Genomic DNA, 14054 nt, shown 5'->3' with positions numbered 1-14054 from the left:
CCAAGGTAAAAACCAACAACTCCATCAAGACATATAAATTTCTGTTATCACATATATGGAGACACATTGAACTGTGAATCACATGATTTCACACTAATTTTCCATAGCAGAAGTAGGTATTGTGTTCCAGAAGAAAAGGGTAGAAGGGATTCTTATATGAGAAAAAGGTATCTTTAACAAAATTAACATACAGCTGGAGAGGTAGGTGAGTAGGTGTCCATTCCAGAATTTAGTATAGTTGATGATTTCCTCAAGGGCAGAAGCAGTACAAGGACTGACCAGCAAAGTGAGCAGCCCAAAAGGTGATTGCAAGACACCTAAGAAACTAGATGGCATTTGTTGCCCTCAACGCAGAGAAACTAAAGCAGATACTTTGGGGCAACTGAAGCCAATAGGGGACGAGGACCAGGAACTAGAGAAAAGGTTAGTTCAAGAAGAATTAACTTGGAAGGTAACACACTTGCACAGGAAATCAATACAAGTTAACTCCTTGTACAACTATCCTTATCTCAACTGGCAAAAACCCTTGGTCCTTCCTATTACTGCTTATACTCTCTCTTCAACAAAATTAGAGATAAGGGTAAAAGAGTTTCTGCCAGATAGCGAGGGGGTGGGGGGGGAGAGGGAGGGGGCAGGGGGGATAAGGGAGAGGGTAGGGGAAGGGGGGAGAAATGACCCAAACATTGTATGCACATATGAATAAAATAAAAATTAAAAAAAATAAAATAAAGCTGAAAATGGAAAAACAAAAAAAGTTGGCAAATGTCAGCAGTATCTTAAGCAATAAGCAGAAATCTCAAAGATATTCAATATGAGAGATAGAGCCAGTAAAAACAATCTTAGAAACAAAGCCTATAATCAAAGGAAAATCATTAAGAAGCAGAAAGAGGTTAACAGAAGGACAGAGGAATGTGTCACTATCTACATCAGCTCAAGAAAGTAGTTTCTTGGTCTTGAAAATAGATGAGAAAATTTCTTCATATATGAATACATATCACCTAAATTCACACTAGTACACAATTTACTCCTATCTATTACTCTGCTCAGCACAAATATGAGGAAAATAAAAACCTTGTGCACTTTTAACATTTGGCTTCTGACCCTTTTAGAACAAAAAAAGCTTAAGTAAAAAATTCAAAATACACTAACACCTGTGATGCCAAAACCCATCCAAAGGCCTGCCCCAAGTTTTCAAAGGCTACCAGAGCACACGCTATCTACATGAATGAGCTTAAGGAATTTACAAAACAGTCTAATGCAAAAGCAAGTATTCTTTACAAAGAGCACTCTTGGGTGAACTTCCTTTTCCTGAATATAAGTAGATGTTTTCACAAGTAAAATGATGGCTCTACTATATTGTAAAAACATATCCAACTTTGGGAGCTAAATCCAGATTAGAGACAAGTACCAGTAAAATACTTAAATAAAAATTCTATCAGAATCTGCAAATAATTATTATCTGACCTGGAAGATACAGTTTAGACTGCTATTCATCTTCTCTACTCCATAGCAGAAATCATCTATCTCTCTTTGCACAATCAAATTTCACATTTATCAAGTTAAGATCAGTCAACAATGCGCACATGCGCACAGAGAAATATTTGGCCTACAGTACAAATAAACTCTAAAGATTTTTAAATTCTATATGCATATATTGATTCAGAATAGAAAGTCTAAACAGACTACATAATGTAGACACAGAAACAGTAAAATGTATCAGATGTAAAATTCTATAATTTTACTTATACTTCCAGTTGAATGCTCTATAAATGATAGATGTGGTAAGAGAACAAGTCAGAGCTGAAAACGACATATGCCCAAATATAGACTCAAAGAAATGAATTACAGTACTCAAGAGGCTATAATTCACATCAACAGGCATAGTGAAGACAAACTTAGATTTTTAGAAATATTTATTCAGACACTCCTCCTGAGACATCATTAATTTCTTCAATATCCTCTCATGCATTCTGTTGAAACTGCTAGTAATGCAATTTTTATATCAAACATTAGTTACCGTTAAAAAATGGAATATAAGCTACTTAAGGGCAGGAGTGTTGTTCATTCATCTTTGTAGTTCCAGTATCTGGCCCAGCCCAGTACCCAAGTCAATGAATAATTAATTGCTTCATTGTTAAGACTTGGAAGTCACTCTTTGAAACATTAGTTATCTTTCTAGTGGTTGCAATAATGCCATTCACAAAGACATGCATTGTGGAGACTTAAAAAACTGGCAATAAATTCTAGATAATGTTAACCACTAGCTTATTCTTACATGTGCTGCTCCATATGCAAATATGAGTTCATATTAGGGTATTATTTTACTGTTTTTAATGTCTGTTAGCATAATGTTATATTACTTACTGATCCATTTTAATGTTTGATTCTTAGATGATTTATATCTATATATTAACCATATGGAAGCAAACCTCAATAAAAGCAGTCATCAAAACAGAGGAATTGAGATGAATTGATCCCTGCCCCTTTATGAAATGCTCCAACAATAGCCCTAAAAATAAATACTCTACTAATATTCTATATTCTTCATTTGTAGTTCATTAAATGTGAGAACAATTTGTTTGAAATGAAAAATACCATTAGTACACAGTGATTGGGGGAGGGTAAAAGAAATAGGAGCTCAAGATATGACCACTCATTACAGGAAGACCTTTACTTGGTCTTGAACAAAATAAACCTTTGCTGAATTTGGGGCAGGTAAGCAGCAAAGAGAAGAAAATCAACAAAAGCACATAAACTTGGTTGAATCCAGAAACACATTTGATCTGATTTGTTTCAATAATTTGCCTAATTATTGGCCAGAAACAAATTTCAAGGTATAATGATTATAACTCAAGGAAGACTTTTTTTGAAATATTAAAATATTTTAATAAACCAAGCTATTTATGTAATGGGGGAAGTACTAAATTTTTAATTTAAAAAATCTTTTTTTCTGTTTTGTGAAACATAGAAAAATGAGACCCAACCAAATTTTAAAAACTATTTCTTGTGACCAAACTGAATGAAATCTAGAAGATAGATTTTGTTTTGTTTTGTTTTATTTTTTTAAAGTAAAGGTTTGTCTTCGCAACAGTCATAAAAGTGCAACTCTCACTCTTTGACCACAGGGAGCAACAGCCCCAAGTGCTTCTTTCTGGGACCCACCACAGCATTTGAGCTGAAGCCTCACTTCTCACAGGCTGCCCTCAGTTAAAGACTGAATGAACACAGCAAATGAGCAAAAAAAAGGCCATTTTCAGGACCCAGGGGAATTTGGATTAAAGATTCCCCTTTGCCAAGCTCTGCAGAGTTGTGGGGCAGCCTGAGGCACTTTCCCCCAACCTTCCTTTCTTTACTCTCTCCCTCACCTACAGTGGATCTGAGTTAGGTTTCAGAGTCTCCCAGCCTACTCCAACTTTCTTTCTAGATTGCCTCACAGGCATTTCCCCTAGGCCCTTGCACCTCAACCTCTTGCTGTTCAGGATCCAAAATAACACAGACTTGGCTCACAGAGCAAGTTTGAACAACAATAGCATTTTCAAATTACCGGATTCATAAGTATCATAATTAAATTTCAATCAACCTAAAGTATTTAAGTTACTTTTCTTTGTTGTTTATATATGAGCACTCTGCACGTTCATGTTATGATGAGGTGTGTTAGAACATGAATAAATTTGTAGTAGTTTTCTTCTAGTAAAAGTTTCAGAAAAACAAAACACCTGGACTGTAGTTCTGGTTTTGTCTCTTTGGAAAATATATTTCTGGCTAGAGAAATATCTTCCACCATAGAAATCCTAGAAAGAAAGCCAGTATCCACCACCCCATCCATAATGGCATCCATGTTATAATGAAAGTCTAAGAAGTCAAGAGATGATGGTTGCATAATAATGTGAATGTAGTTAATACTAGTGAACTGGATAACTGAAGATAGTTAAAATAGTAAATTTATATATATTTTACCATAATTTCCAAAAAAAAAAACTTGGCTATGTATTTCAACAAAAGTAAAAATAAATCCAAGATATGGGTTATTTTTTCCTATAAAATAGTAAGTCCACAGAAGTACAATATAACCATGGGTAATTGTTAGTATCTAAAGAGTACACTAAATCAAATTTTCATAAATCTGGAGGCAGTTAAATAAAAGAATTTATTTATTTTAACTAAAGATCTTATAGATTCAAAATGAAGCAACAAAGACAGTAATTTTGTCCCTCTCAGAAACAAGCTTCTTCATCTTTTCCCTATTCAGATTTGTGGGAAGAACTTCCTCCTCTTTAGATTCATGTTTGAAAAACATGCTTTCTGTTCAGACAGTAACTCATCTACAGTAAATACTCTTATACAACATGGACCAAACTTAATGAAGGTTTCATTCCATTTCATATGCATCCAAAGTACAATTAACATACCAAACTAGGAGCATCAGAATGAAGGAAAAATAACCAAGAAGATGTTTAGTGATATATTCTGTGCTATAAAATAAATTTCCTTGGATCTCTACCATTTCTCAAGTAATTATGATAGAGCACTGATGGGTTTTGTTTTAGGTGTTAACCTTGGAAGACAGAGACAATGTCTTTTCTAGGATAATGGACAGACAAGTCCCTGGTTCAATATAATAATGGTAATATCACACTTTGGCAAAAGGTTCATTCAATAAGATTTAGGTTCTGTAAGCTCAAAGTTCCTCTCCTACAGCATAACCCACCATTTCCCACCAGAGACAGCTTATCCATTGGTTGCCACACTAAACTTTACTAATTAGTCTGTCAGAATAGAGAAAATAGCTCCAGTTCCTGCACCTCCCATGCAAAACACCTTTCTACATCTCTAGATGTCTGTCATATCTCAGCTCCCATAAGTGTAGGGTCATTTTACTGCTGAGTGGGTGAATGGCACAAACAAAAGGACAGGTTGGACTAATTCAAAAAAGAAAGATTTGACTCTTTTTTCTGAACCAAGAATCATGAAGTTGATTAGCCAGTCAGAAGGCCGTGGTTGAAAGTCCTATCTCCCTATAGCCGTTTCAGGAAGGTCCCAATTAGGGGACTCCAACAATAGACACATTCCTTCCAAAGTATCATATATACCTTCAAGACCACACATCTTATGTGAGAGACAGGCATTAATTTGCCTCGGTCTTCAAAACATGGTGACTTGCTCCTTACAAGTGTTCATAAGAGATGTTCAAATGTTTAGAGAAACACTAGCAGTGTATCATGCAGCCCTTAGGCATCTCTGAAAATCAATTCCAAACACAGGCTTCCTTTAGTAATGCTTGGAAGTTTCTTAGAAGGAAAAGTAACAGGCTACTTATACTCTACAGACCATTATCCCTTCAATAGAGTCATGCAATCAGGAATGGTGGTATGAAACTTGTCCTTGATTTTAGCTGAAGTGATCAATGATACAATATTAGCCCTAAACAGCACTCAGATCAGGTTCAACTCACTAGCATAGACTTCCTCCTCACATAAAAACGGAAAGTCTATGCAATTCCTACCATTCTACGTATGAATTAACATCTCCAGCCAAGTGGAAAGTTCAACCAAAAAGTTATAGGAGAGGCTGGAGCCTATGGTTCATGCCTGTAATTCTAGCTACTCAGAAGGCAGAGATCAGGAGGACTGCGGTTCAAAGCCAGCCCAGGCAAATATTTGGCAAGACCCTATCTTGGAAAAGAAAAAAAAAAAAAAAAAAAAAAGAACACAAAACAAGGATGGAGGAATGGCTTAAGTGGCAGAGTGCTTACCTAGCAAGTATGAGGCCCTGAGTTCAAACACCAGCACCAGAAAAAAAAAAACTGTGGCAGACTAATGTCAATTTACAAATAGTGACAAACCTCAGATCCTTCAAGTTCTTGACACTCACAGAAACAAGTAAAATACAGTAAAAGGAATCATACAGGAAAAAGAAAGTGCAGTATGCTATACAGGCTCAAAGACATACACAGAAGAAAAGCCAAGTATCCACCCAAAAAACTTTTGGATTCCCACACTTTGATTCCATTCCTAACAAAAATATACTATAATTCCATGAGCTCTATGACCAACAGCAAGGATCTCAGCAAACATTGCAATCTAGATAATGCTTTTGAAACCCAAGCAAAGAAAGGCTGTGACAAGGGAAGAAAGAAGACCAATACAGAAAGAAAGAGAAGAGGAAAAAAACGAGAGAAATCAAAATAACAGAAAATTAAAGTGTGGCAGATACCGGAGATTGGTTAGTCTACACTTGTTTCTGCCTTTTGCTACGGAAGATATGGTCAACATTTCAGGACAACCACAAACTCGAAGACTGAACTCTGGTTCAGGCGGTTTGGTTCTCCCAGCACAGCTGTGGCAGAAGGTCCCAGAAGGCCAGTCTGTCCACATCATCTTCAAAACTGGGCAGAACAGTGCTTGAAATGGTGTTTCCATTAGAACATTGTTGGGATGTGGTCTGATATTTGTTCCTCTGCAGTACTTGAAAATTTATGTGACCTACATATAATTCCCTGGGCCTACCAGAAATTCTATAAGGTACTTGATATCACTGTCCACTTAAACGACCTAGAATGTCTTATGTTGTTCACAGGGGAGTGCACTTATGTTAAGTCTGATGTTTACATTTACACTTTTCTGAAAATAAGACTAAGCCCTTATTTCAGCTATATTGTCTTCACTTGCTCCCTTTATCAAATTCAGGAAATAAGCTCAATTCTATCACAATCATAGGCAGTCAAATTATCTTTATTAACAATTTTCCTTTTAAAGGTACTTTGTTATACATCTATTTAGCAACAAAACATCCTCATTGTTCTTTATTTTACTATCTCCCATTTTCTCCAATTTAAAAGCAAATAAATGGTTTCTGTATTATTCTGCAACAAATAAGTTTCATTTTTAATTTGATGATTGCTAACATCACCCACACAAGTGCATTTTAATAAATGCAAATTATATAGCTAATAGAATAAAATGGGCACTTAGAGGTATAGCTTTATGGGAAAATAGATACTAGCTAATTCTACAATATACTTTATTTGTGGAAAATTCAGAAAAATCCTAGAAACGAAAGCATTTTTTAAGTGTTGACAATTTCAATCCCCAAAAAATAGAATCTACCTTTTTTTTTTTTGAGGGGGGATGCTATGTTATCTTTATGAAACATAGTCATTTTTTTCTTCTTTCTTTTTCTTTCTGTTTTTTTTTTTTTTTTAAACAGTGTTGGGGACCAAACACAGGGCCTCAGGTATGCTAGGGAAGTCCTCTACTGTTGAGCTATATCTGCAACCAGAATAGTACCTTTTACTCTTAAGCTTTGCATCTGCAAGCTATTTCATACACTAGGCTTAACAATGAGAAACCTTAATTAAAGTGTTAAAAATCCATAACAAAATGATTTAACAGAAAAAATGAGAATTGAGAACAATTCTTCCCATTTTCTACTCTTAATCAATAGCATGGAAGCTTCACCTGAATGTATCAGAAAAAATTAGAAAGAAATGAATTTAAATGATACTAACATGACATCACTTCTTGATGGAAATTAAGCTTTAGGAACTATGTCAAGAAATTTATTTCAGTATTTTCAGGCATCAAAAATCACCAATACTACTAAATATAACAGAAAATATAATTACTTACAAGTAGGCAGTTTCATAAAGCCAATTAGTTTCAGATTTAATCAGAACATCTGTCCCTTGGCAAAAGTTTCTTAAGAATTAAATCAAATACACGGTTTCTACATCTATCAAAGGACAATATTGTAACTATTCCTCCTCCACTGCACTTCTATTTACTTACCACCAAATAAGGTTTTTTTTTTAAAAAAATCATCTAAAATGAAGAACAGGGCAGTAAAACAGGTCTTTTCCAGGGATAGGTACCAGTAGGAGGGGGATAGACATACAGAAAGGGAGAATGAGGGAGAATATAGTGGAAGTATTTGTATTTATATATGAAAATAGAAGAATGAATCCTATTGAAATTGTTCTAAGAAAGGGGGAAGAAGGGAGGACTATTGTAAACATATAAGTATTCCTCTATACAACTATTATAGGCTAATAAAAATACATTAAAAAATCATAAATCAACTCCACAACTGTTCATAGCAGCCTTATTCCTAAATGTCAAAAACTGGAAACCATTCAAATGTTCAACTAATAAACTCAATATGGTATATCCATAAAATGAATTATTTGACAATAAAAAAGAAGTACTGATATATATTCCAACATGGATGAGTCTTTAAAATATGCTAAATGAAAAAAGTCAGTCACAAAGAAGCACATATTCTAAGATTGCATGCACGTGAAATGTCTGGAATATGGAAATCTACAGATACAGAAATGATATAAATACTGCCCTGGGTCTAAGAAATTGATGAACTATGTTACAGCTTAAGGCTTTCCTTTGGGGACACTAAAAATGCTCTAATATCAATTGTGGTTAAGGTTGTACATCTGAATATAACCCCTCCCCCCCAAAAAAAACCATTAAATGGGTATATGATACATGAATTTGATATAAATAAAATTGTTTAAAAATAAGTCAATTCAAAACTTATAAATTTTAAATAGAATGCCATTTAAAATTTCTCTGAGCCTTAATGGCTTAATCTTGTGGTGAATAGGAACCTAGGATCAGATGAAAAATAAACAGGCAAAAGGATCAGATGACAAAAGACAAACTAGACAAGGCAAAACACAAAGAAATAATAAAACAGTGAAGAGACAGGGAAGACAAGGGGAGAAAGAGGAGTTGGGAGCAGAAGGAAGGAGAGGAGAGACAAAAGTAGAAAGATAAGCATGTGCAGGTGATGATGGTGCCCACAGGAATCACCATCCGCAGAGTGAGCAGAGAACTCTCAGTCCAGAGCCTCTAGCAGCTGGGTCCACGCATATGGACTATATACTCAGATCTTCCATGACCCCAATTGCCAAGAGAAGTAAGTGGATCAACAGGGTTGGTCACTAGCCATTCACAACACTGTCCTCTGACAAGTTATAACAAGTTTTTCTTCAAATACCATCTGATTATTTTAGTGCTTAGTTTTAATTTAATACTTCTAAATTTTAAAAATTATGCTTCTATTGCTATAATACATAGTAACAATAAAATGGCCAAACTATAGAGACCACCTTAAAAAATTAAAACTACAACTTTTAACATATAAACACTTTTTACATACAACTTAAAACAGGTTTACTCCTGCATGCTCATGAGTGTCACCTAGGGATCCTTTGAATGCTCCCAGGTCATGATCTGGTCAAGTGCATTTTAAAAGTCTGGAAGTGAAAACTAGGTATCAAGATTTCTTTTAAAGATGCTCAGGTTTGATCATTACCATAATCATGCCAAGAAAAACTTCTTTTAAGGAGAATTAAATGAACATTAGTTACTCAGTTTAGATAGTTTTAGCATCTAAGGTAAAGTCTTTTTAGTATCCAATAGTTGAGCCTAATGTGACATTTTGGAAAAAAAAATTTGTGACAATATCTATAACCTTGAATTTCATTGTTGCTCATGTAAAAATCTCAACTTTTCAGTTATGGCTTCTCAAACAATGAAATTTATAATTCACTTAATTGGCAAAGCTGCTTTAAAATTATTTGCATTAATGCATAAACAATCTATTGGACTATGATGATATGTTTTACAGAGAAATGTAGCAATTTCACTGCTAGAAAACTGATATAAGCAATGAACTCACAGGAATTGTCAATACATATCAGTAAGACAAATTATAACATAGTAAATACTGGAATTCTATATATTCACTAAAAATAACGCCATAAAAGAATATTAAATGGCATGCAGAGCTTCATAATGTAGAGCTTACATATAATCCACAAACAGTTAATAAAGCAGTATTATGAAATGTCATGTAAAAATATGTCTTATACACGTAAAACCTACTTGCAGTTGAACTGAATTGTGCTGCAGGCCTTCAACAATAGAAGAAAATCTGCCAATTTTTCTTTCTTCTCCAGCTGAAGTTAAAGCTTCTAAAACTTCTTCAAGGCTATTAGAAGTTTTGAGTCAATTAATTTAATTGCAAGAATCAAATAACACAAATGCTATAATACAGTTGCTTACGCTTAAAAGTAGCTTGCTGACTATGTACCAGATATCAGGCACTGTTTTTTCCCTGTAATTCTTAATCCATGTGGATTGTACGAATTAATGGACTTCACAGTGGCATTTCCATGGCTCAGGTAGTGCTTTGATGGCATCCATCTTCGCTACCACCATCTCTTACCTCACACTTCTCCCAGTCCCCTCCTCTTCCAGAATAGTCCTTTCTCTATGTTCAAGTTGTCTTTGTTTTCTTTTCCTTGTTTCCACATATGAGGAAAAATGTGATTCTAGTTTTTCTGGGTCTAGGATAAAGGGCTGTTCTAAGCATATTTTAATTCATTTATCCCTAATAATACTCTATGAAGATTTTTTATCCAATATTTAGTCAAAAAAATTCCTACATGGCAAGTCCATTCAAACCACTTTACAATTATTAACTACTTGATTTCCTTTTATTTTTTAATTGATACATTAAAAGTACATATTTGTAAGTGCCATGTCATGTTTCAATACTTTGTATAGACTGTTTAGCATTGAAATCAGGGTAGGTATATCTATCTCTTCAAATATTTGTCTTTGTTTTAGTGAAAATATTCAAATTCCTTTTTTTTTACTCTCCTGAAATACACAGCTGAAACAGTGGCTCAGGCCTGAAATCTCAGCTACTCAAGAGACAGAGAGAGGGAGGATTACAAAAAGCAAGATCCTCTATCAAGATGAACATGGTGGCACGTACACTGGAGGCATAGATAGGAGGCTCATACCCAAGTCTGGTCCAGGCAAAAAGCTTGAGATCCTATCTGAAAAACAACCTACAGCAAAAAGAGCTGGAGGCATGGAAAAAGTGGTAGAATGCTTACATAGCAAACACAAGGCTTGAGTTCTAACCTCAGTCTACAAAAAAAGGGAGGAAAAAAGGGCATAAAACAGTTTAAAGTGAATATGATAAAGAAACCTGTTTTTCGGGGAAACATGCTTGGCCCATAACAGAGAAACAACTAAAAGAAACAGTTGTTACTCAGACATTTCTATTTAGCCAATAGGAAACTAAATTAAACGTACATTTAAATTCTAACGCAGAATAGGCAATATTAAGAGTTAAGCATTTTTTAAATAATTGAACAGAACACTTACATGCTTTCCTCCCCTACAATGCAAACTGCAGAGAGGAGTTTGACCACATCTGTCATCATACCAGGGTGCTTGGGATCCATGGCTCTGGCCAACAAGGAAAGACTCCTCTCATCACTCATAATCCTTTCTAAGCCATACTGTTATATTTTGGAAATAAGAAGTTAAATATTAGGAATCAGTTTAAAAAAATGGTACCCTAAAAGAAATGCAGACATTTAAAAAATTGTATAACACATGTTTACATCAAGTAAAGTATGAAAGTATAAAGACCTTATAACACCTAAAAAATTCAAAAGTATTCACTTTATGTCAAGAACTGTGAGAACCCATAAGAAATAGGGGATTTTCCAACAGGAACATATAAAACAAACATCCAAATATTGAAACAGGTACTTAGACCATGTGGATCTTTTTTCCTGGAAAAGAAGGTTGGTAAGAGAGCTAAAACCACAAATAAACACACAGATCAGCACTGCTCATTACAAATACAATATAAACTACATAATATGTATAAATGTGTCATTTTTATGCAATATAATGATTTTCAATTAAATTAACCCAATGTATCAAAATACTATTACTTCAGCATACAAACAATGTAAAAGATTTTACTGGTGAGATGTTTCACTTTTTCTTTCCTAAGTGTTTGAAATTCAGCTGCGTTTTAAACTGATGGCACATCTCAATTCAGACTAGAAACATTTCAAGTGCTCAAAAGCCACATTTGCTTACTATACTAAATGTGATAATTTAGTATGGAAATACTGCAGGACTAGATATTAACACTTAATTCACAAACAGGCATAGGTAAAAAACAATTTTGGAAGATAGCATATGGAAATTGCCATAATGAACATACGTATTCAAATTAGAATGTCAACATCAGGAAAACTATACAGATGTAAATACATAATACATACATTAAAAATCATTTACTATTGCCAGGATGCCACATCCAATTAAAAGATAGGAGTTATGCTAAGGCCATACTCTTTTAAGGAAGTACTTATATCTTCGGCCAAATTATAATCAATAAAAAAAATCAAACTACATAGGATGAGTAGAAGCAAAATCAAAACAATACTATTTACCTATTGTGTAACTGAATGTATCCTTCTAAAGAGTGCAAAATTGGTTGACTAGAGTTAGTTCTAAGAAATAAAAATAGGCCTTAATCCCAGTTATAAACCTATCAACTGGAACTCAAAATTAGCACTATATATAAGAATCAATATCAAATATCTAGCAATGTCAAATCTGCTAGAGGTATTTTTATACTTCTATTTTTGCATAAGTGGTATTTGTATAAAGAAATATTCAAATTTGGCTGAAATATTGCATTTGCTTTAAACAATTATTTAAGGAACACAGGAACAATTACAGAAATACAAGCAGGTGGGCCAAGAATCTCACAAGAGGAATTTTAGAAAGACTTCTCTTTCTTGTTGGTGATAGGAGAAAATTTACAAGAGCCTGCTAAACCAGTCAGGACATGCTCGCTTTTGTGATCTTCTGGGCTGTTTCATAACTGAAAATAGAGAATGAAAAAGCTAGCACAGGGCCAGAAACCACAATATCCCTCCATAATTACTCCAGAGAATTGTCACCATCTTCTAAAGTAACATTTAGACCTGACTCAGAAAGTCAGTCAATGGTTACCAAGAATCAAAGAGCTGACTCTGTTCTAATAAACCTTAGGATTTTCCCTTTACTTCCCATCCACGAGGCTGTTCTTAGCTAGTGCATGCCCTCTTGATTCAGAACCATGTGGCAGCTACTGCCACTGGAGTTGACTCATGGTGATTCTCTCCAGGTGGCACTACCTTTTCTATCTATTGTGTGTGAAGCCTGGAATAAGAGCATTCTCTGATTTTGTGGGTTTGACCATCATCCTGAGACCTCTACCACCCAATAGTCCATCACAAACAGCATCCTCTGATTTTCCTAATGTAAAAATGTGTAATGATCATTTTAAGACTGTAATGAAGGCCAGATTACCACTTCTCAGTATCTATGACTAAAACATAGACTTGCTATCTACTTGTATAAAATTACTCACAACCAAGCAAACAAAAAATGGTTGACTCTATGTGAGAAATAGTCAACTTACCAGTCCCAGCATTAAAGTACTTTTAATGAAGGCTATTATAAGTTAGAGAGGTGAGACAAATTTTGGAAGATCTAAGGATGTAGCTTTCCTGAATGTCAAGGACCTGAAATTTCCTGAATGTGATTACTGGCCTGTTCTAAACTTAGGACCAATTCCAGGTTCCATTTGCATTCTACATGAGGCCTATTATTACCTAACAGATAGAATTTCAGGACCTGAAAGATAACATTTTGGTAGGGGCAGGTTAATCCCCTAAATCTGTGTAGGATGCCCAACATCTGGGACCACACTACTTAACTACTGGTACAGGGAACTACCTACAGTGAGCTAATGCCACAACAGAGAGATTGTGAGTATAAAGGGACTGAATTCAAGAGCAAGCCATCTTGCTGTGGGCACCACTTCAAAGCAATACAGAGAACCTTAACCCATCAAAAGGAAGCTTCTGTTTCAACTACCTTGAAACTTAAATATGTTAACCATTCATATTTACTGTCCTTTGTTTTTTTCTTTATAAGTATTCAAAATTTTCTTCCACTTAAAAAATGTCTTAGTCCAATGTTATAAAAAATTCACTTTCATATACAATCAAGTTTATTCATATTAAGGATAAAAATTAATTATTGGTGCCAAATAAGGTAGCACATTTTTTCTCATAAAGGCTATATTTAGATCATTCAAGGAACTCTAACAAGACTAAACAATGATGTTTTTAACAAATTTTATACTTAACAGGTAAGATCAAA

General features: G+C 34.5%; 1 protein-coding gene across 5 annotated transcripts in view; it reads right to left on the bottom strand.

The window, feature by feature from the left end:
• Diaph3 (diaphanous related formin 3) overlaps positions 1–14054 on the bottom strand; it is a 492745-nt gene that overhangs the window by 319312 nt on the left and 159379 nt on the right. For all 5 annotated transcript variants that reach the window (XR_012436212.1, XM_074043284.1, XM_074043286.1 and 2 more), the window contains 2 exons: positions 11199–11335; positions 9903–10008 (listed from right to left, as the gene is read on the bottom strand). Coding sequence is in view for 4 of the 5 variants with exons in the window: in XM_074043284.1 (XP_073899385.1) it covers positions 9903–10008; positions 11199–11335 (243 nt within the window). In the remaining variant the exon portion in view is untranslated. The remainder of the gene's footprint in view (positions 1–9902; positions 10009–11198; positions 11336–14054) is intronic.

Source organism: Castor canadensis, chromosome 10 (assembly GCF_047511655.1).
Source record: "Castor canadensis chromosome 10, mCasCan1.hap1v2, whole genome shotgun sequence".
Classification (NCBI taxonomy): Eukaryota; Metazoa; Chordata; class Mammalia; order Rodentia; family Castoridae; genus Castor; species Castor canadensis.
The sequence above is the reverse complement of the archived record's forward strand: the minus strand, read 5'-3'. Positions and strand labels throughout refer to the sequence as shown.